The sequence below is a fragment of the Empidonax traillii genome, unplaced genomic scaffold, assembly GCF_003031625.1.
Source record: "Empidonax traillii isolate 1590-97213 ecotype Southwest subspecies unplaced genomic scaffold, ASM303162v1 scaffold648:size464035, whole genome shotgun sequence".
NCBI lineage: Eukaryota > Metazoa > Chordata > Aves > Passeriformes > Tyrannidae > Empidonax > Empidonax traillii.
In genome coordinates, this window is record NW_020955841.1 from 273 (window position 1) to 7,067 (window position 6,795).

Genomic DNA, 6,795 nt, shown 5'->3' on the forward strand with positions numbered 1-6,795 from the left:
ACTATGCCCAAGTTATATTGCTTGACAAGTCTTGCTGGAGAAACTTGAGACTATAAAAGGCACTCAGAAGTTAAGTCATCCAGAGATAATTACGTTTTAAAACCTAGACTTCCTACTGTTGTAGTTTTAATACCAAAGATTGTTTTGAAGCCTACAGAGGGAGAATCAAAACTTTAAACTATAGCTAGAACCACTACACCTGATCAGAGATTCATCTAAAACAGGTCGCCCAAGAATCTGGGAATCAAAATGAGAAGCTGTTCAACAGTAGGAAGATACAGCAAACTTCCCTCCCAATTCACTCAATTGTAAGACTTAATTTTATACCAAATAATAGGGAGACTTATAGCTTCCAAACCTTGGAGAAAACTTTGGGGTGTCAGAGACATGTTGTTATTCACCTGGTGTCCAATCCTTCATAGACTAAAGTTCACTGCTACCTTACAAAGTTCAAAAGCTTCCACAAAAATGTTGTATGATATAGTTACCCTTAATGCAAAGTTTGCTAACTTAATATTTACGTTTAATTTGCCCTTTTAGTTCTAAGAGAAAACTGTATGTGTGTAACAATTTCTGCATATCACCATCATGTTGCATTACTTGTCCTGATCCATCCATTTTGGAGTTTTTCCCAATTTTGTTGTCTCTCCATATAGTTATCATCTTCTCCTCCTGTACCTCATTACTATTGCTTCGTCACTGAAGCAATATTCCACTGTGCTAATGGAACATAAACTAAATTTCTTCAATACAAGAAAACAGTGCTGGGTGACAGAAAAATATTCTGATACTCATTTGTGTGTGTGTCCCACTCTGAAGCCTAGTTCTTCTTTTTGGATAATGCATACCTGCTATTAAATATATTCATACTGTATCCTGTCTTCTCTAGCTCACAATGCCAAGAAAAACCCTGAACTCTCCCTAACCCTCAAATGTCCCTCCTGCTCTGTAAGAACGTTTGTCCTCACAGCTCCTTTATTATTGCCAATTCTTATCCTTTCTTCTGTGTGCATCATTCTTCAACCCGTTACTTCAGCTCATCTCCAGATTACTACCTTAAACTTCAGATTGAGTTTTCCAGAATAACACAGTAAGCAGGTAAAAAATTAACAGCAACAGAAAAAAGAAGGGAGACAGAGTTAAGCCCCCAGCAGCCAAATCTTTTGTACTTTATCTACAGCTTGTACTGGCACCCACTACATTAGCCAATTCAGCTAAATCAAACAATACCCAAGACTAAATACTTACACCATCAAATGCTATTAAAAATTCTGTTTTTAAACGCCTGCTAGCATCGTGTTCACCTTCTCGTCTTTCACATAGAAGGCTATCAACTTCATCTAAAAAACAAAGAACTACATCTTAATTAAGGATACAACATCAAAGTCTTCATATTTGCCTAAGTTCTTTTGCTAACACAGGGCTCCATAAGAGAGATCACATCTTTATTTCTTAGGAGACAGATAGATCTCAGTAAAGTTTAAAAGCTTGTGTAATGTGTTGCCCTTTGAACATGTAATACCAAGCACAGAGGAGAGGAAAAAAATTCTTGCTGATAAAACTGCAGCGGAGGACAAGCAAAACCAATATTCATGTTTGAAGTTTAATAAACAAATGGACTTACTCTGTAGAGTCAGCACAGTATTTGTGGTTCTGAGGGCATTTCTTCACACTATTAACACCAATTAAATAACAAAACAGTAATTTAACATGCTCTATTATGGAACAACTGATAAGCCACAAGGTCACATCTGAGACACTTGTCCTGCAGCGCAGAATTACCCAAAAGAAGTTTATCCAATTATTCCAATTTAATAAGTAAGATTATTTAAGAAAATAAACAAGAGTCAACATTTAAGGTCTTACCAATAAAAATTATAGAAGGCTGAAGTTCTCTGGCTACAGCAAATAGAGCACGCACCAGCTTCTCCCCTTCGCCAACCTAAAACAACAATAAATTGGTTTTGGAGGGAGTTTAGAAAGTTTTTACCACAAGACAGCAATGTAAGTGGCCTACAGAAAACCTTGCTGATAGCCAGTTGTACTCAGTCCATTTATACACACTCAGATTATCACTAGTTCAGTGCTACATATGTCTTAAAAGAAACATTACAATTTCACTTATGATCACAATTCAGTTAACTGTCAAGAGATTTTGGTGCCTAAATTAAAGAGAGTTAAAGGGAGCTGGGACCCACTTAATTTACTTTTTAAAAAAGAAAAACTCCACAACCACTCACCTACAGGAAGTCAGGGTCATCCTGAAGTGCAAAAACCTTTCACATTATTTATCACAAGTACAAACTGAATTTTTTTACTTCACAAGTCACTTTTTAAAAACTATGCTCACTACAGGCTAACAGGTCACCAAGGACCCAGACATCTCTAGCTTTCTCAAGACCAAACTACAGGATGTGTGTTTTCAGATCAACATAATTTCCAGCTGCTACTTACGTATTTTGAAGTTAGGCTCGCTGCACTTATATTAAAGAAAGTAGCATTTGACTCTGCAGCAACTGCTTTGGCCTAGGAGAATGGGGGGAAAAAAATGTACTTTTTGAAACATCACACTGAAGATAGTTCTCTCCTTCCATAGCAAGCATTCATGTCCTGATTTATGGTTTTGAAAAACCCTATTTCTTCAAAGAGAACACCTTGTAAATGCTTCAGAAAACTTCTGTACAGGCCACTTACAAATAAGAACGGATAAGCAGGCAAACTACTAAAGAAATTTCCAGACTCCCTTAGACTTCTCTAATCACATTTATTCCATAGCCAAGTACAACTTGCTTACTGAAGAATACAAGACCCCAACTCCTTTCAATCTATCCTGAGTAGACATCTGAATCAACTTTAACTAATTTTGTGTGGTAATTTAAGGCAGCAGTTGGATCAAATCACATTAAAAATTATGGGTTTTTTTTCTCCTTACCCTAGCTATAAAACAAGCAGCTTTCCTGAAAGCTAGTAAATACAATCAGTTCAGTCAGAATGCTCATTCAAGATTATCTTCTTCAACAATTTCAGCATATTCAAGAAATTATGATTGCCTGGTTATACAGTTTAATTTTAGTGATCAGCAATTATGTTCTAGTATGCAAAACACAACAGTTGAGCCTAAGTGGGCTCCTCAACATTCACACTCCTGCACTTCAGAGCTGATCCAGCTCTAGTGCCAGCAAAGAGAGTGTGCAGCTGCAGCCATGCCATGTGATGCAGGACGCTGTGCCCAGCTCAGCTGCATCAGGACACTCAATGCTCCCTGGCTGATGCACAGCCATTTCACTCCAGTTCCCCAAATCTAGTACATCAGGCTGAGAAAACAAGCTGCAGCCCAACAGTTCAACAGCCCTTACACTCTTCGCACATCAGTGTGTGAGACAATCCTCTTTCTTGCTACTGTGCTCCCTCCCCATTTTCGAAATGTATTTCTCCATAAAATCCAGAGTTAGGAACAATTTCACATTTCTGTATATAAAATGACACCATAATAACATATTCAAGAAGAACATACAGTTTATTACCACACAAGCCAAACTAAAAGCTACCCTTCCTGGTTACATTTTAAGCCCACTAACTCATGCGTGAAGTAATTTTCTCACCAACATTGTCTTCCCGTTTCCTGGTGGGCCGAACAGCAATAAACCACGGGCAGGAGCTCTTAGACCTGTAAATAACTGAAAAGCACATCATCATAAGTTATCTTCAAAGAATTTAATAAAACAGTGCTTTGCCTTTGTAAGAAAATGGTCTAAGACTGAGGAATGGCTCACTGGTTAGCAGTGCTTGTAACAGTAGCAGTGCCACAACAGTACAGGCTTTGAGAGAGCTGTGCTCTCTGTGACTAACTTGACCTAATGCACGCCACTATTGTTTCCCACACAGCAGTTAAATTACATTATGTTTGTTCTGTGCATGGATGCACTGTGAAAGTAGTTTAAAACACTCTCCACAAGACAGACTAGCCTATCAAGTTTAAAGCACCAATTCCAGTTACAAAGGAGGTACTGCAGGTGTGTAGTAGGAGAGCTAAAGCAATGTTCCTACAATCTCCATATGGAAGAACTCCATCTTTCCTTTTTTATTAAATGAAACTTGAGAAGACAAGCTTTCAACAAAACTATTTAGAATATTACTTAACAACCACCTACTCCCTCTATATGCTACTGATAGTCATCTCCTCCCTCTCACTTTGCACTGGGTTCATCTTTCCCACACCATAACATAGCACCAATCATATGTAGTATCACAGCAAGCAAGTGTAAAAATTCCCATAGAGAACACATCTCTTAGTTGTTACTGTTGCCTGTTTTCTCCAGCACTTTGTCTTTACTCCCTTCCTCAAAACTTTCAGAGTTCCTTTTTTGGTCTCATGCTCACCCCTCCCTTCCAGGTCCTAATAATTCCACCAAATAAGCAAAAGGAAAAGTAGAGAATCTCTTATATATACATCCCATGTCTAAACAGCTCTGTCAGGAGACATTTCTTTCAACAATATCCATGAATACAAATAACTCCATTACCAGTGTTGTATTTCTACCATGACTAACATGCATTTTCTCTATTATTTCATCATCCACAGCATTTTGTTTGTGCTTGACTCTGATCACTAAAAGTGGTTACCCACCTATTCACTAAGTGAACACTCCAGTGTTTCTGCTTTCCATGCTGCACACCACCATCTGCATTTTCTGTCTGACTCCTTTGTTTGAAATCATTCTTTGGAAATTCCATCATGTTCACACAGCCCAGGCCCAATCTATAACTTCCTCACCTTGATAATCACCTACACAGTTCAGCTGCAACTGTCATTTATCACCAAGAAACATTAAGCTTTTCAGGTTTTGTTAACCAACTAATCATGGTCTGAACTAATTGCTACCATTTCATTAGCATCTTACTGCTGAAATGACTGCAGCCGGCATTTTCTGTTTATGCACCTCAACTCTTGCTCTCCCCAAAAAATACCATTAATTGGCTTGTTAAATATGAACTTGAGTTCAAAACTCATTAGGGTTAAAACTTAACTAGGGTTAATTTACTAAATATCCCCCTATACTTGCTACATGTACTATGTTCATTTACAAGGAATAAAACCAACCTCTCTTCTTCCAAAGAAAGTTTAAAAATTCACAGGATTCTTGGCTCCTATTACATCTCAACCTACACTGAGGTCAGGCCAGCTACAATAATAGGAAGACAACCTCACTGAAAATACCATCTGTTACTGTAAAAGAGCCATAACTACTCCCAGCCTCACATCTCAAAGTCCTTCCCACCCAGGTCGTTGTACCAGTGTTACTGAACAACAAACTTGACACACTACAGCACTGTAATAACAGAGGTGGAACAGTGACATTTTCCTTCTGCATAACATCATCAGAGCATGCACATTTACTGCCAAAGTTTTCCTTAAGCTTAATATTTCTGTGATGCTATGCCAGGTTTAGGGTTTCTTCCCTGCAATGCTTCAAAACCAGAAGCTACATTAAGAGGAAAACCAGAGCAACTCCAGTCACCTGTCAATGTGACAAATGAGACCCAGAAGCCAACAAAGTACAAACAGCAATTTTGCTTCAATAAGCATAGAATCATAGAGTGGTTTGGGTTGGAAGGGACCTTAAAGATCATCTATTTCCAACTCTCCTGCCATGGGCAGGGACACCTCTCACACATCCACAATTTCTCTGTGCAACAAGTTTCCAGCACCTCACCACTCTCATAGTGAAAAATTTCTTCTTAACATCCAAACCTAAGTCTTGTTTGAAGTCTTTCCCCCTTGTCCTGTCACTACCTGCCCTTGTGAACAGCTCCCCTCCAGTTTTCTTGTAGGTCTCCTTCAGGTACTGAAATGCTGTAATAAGGTCACCCTGGAGCCCTCTCTTCTCCAAGTTTAATAATCCCTATTCTCTCAGCCTTTTCTCATAGTAGAGGTGCTCCATCCCTCCAATCACCTTGGTGCTCCTCCTCTGGACTCACTCCAACAGGCCAGTGTCCTTCCTGTGCTGGGGACCCCAGAGCTGTACACAGTACTGCAGGTGGGGCCTCACCAGAGCACTGCAGTAAAACACTGCACACAATTTCTGCAAAAGTCATGCCACTTTTAGCAAACTCGGCCTTAGAAAATGACCAGTTCGATTTTTTTTAAACTAACTTAGAAAACTCCAGTAATATATAGACCAGGCCTGGATCTAGGCAGTAACAGTAGCTGAGGTATCATCTATGATCAGTAAAAGTCTAAATGACCAATTTCCACGCTGCCAGATAAAGAGGAAATCTGCCCTTAAATATTACGTACTTAAGTGTACTTGCTTGTTCACTACACTTCGTTGCATTCTGTCCTGCTAGAAAAAACTATTCACAGTGTCTAACCAACACATTAGATGACCACAGCAACAATATAGCATTTTTCCAATCAGATAGTGCCATGACCTAATTTACTTATACAGTTCTCATCCGTTTCACTCTTCCAATTCAGATCTTTGACCTTTACATGGCCACGTAGGGCTGGACACCAGTTATAGCTATCTGGAACACTAAGCCTCACAAACTGTGAGGATTTTTGTCTGTTTGTTCTTGCTGTTTGTTTCGTGGAGGTTTTGTTGGTTTTTTTTTTTTAGGGGTTTGTGGTTTGATGGTTTGGTTTTGGCTTGGGGTTTGTTTTTTTTAAGCTCTTGCCCCAGCCACTTTCTCCAGCATTGACTAACCAGAAGACAAGGAATTTTATGACAGTATTTTAACACATCGATCCTACATTCCCCAAGATGGCTATCACCACACAGCTACTGATAGCAA

The 6,795-nt window shown here is 39.0% G+C and overlaps 1 protein-coding gene across 1 annotated transcript in view; it reads right to left on the reverse strand.

The window, feature by feature from the left end:
- Positions 1-1,248: 1,248 nt before the first annotated feature.
- The window catches only part of SPAST (spastin), a gene marked incomplete at its 3' end in the record, with an annotated part of 26,722 nt that continues 21,175 nt past the window's right edge, over positions 1,249-6,795 (reverse strand). The window contains exons 8-11 of the mRNA XM_027899168.1: positions 3,603-3,677; positions 2,455-2,526; positions 1,867-1,942; positions 1,249-1,340 (exon numbers count right to left, since the gene is read on the reverse strand). Of these exons, the coding sequence (XP_027754969.1) occupies positions 1,249-1,340; positions 1,867-1,942; positions 2,455-2,526; positions 3,603-3,677 (315 nt within the window). The remainder of the gene's footprint in view (positions 1,341-1,866; positions 1,943-2,454; positions 2,527-3,602; positions 3,678-6,795) is intronic.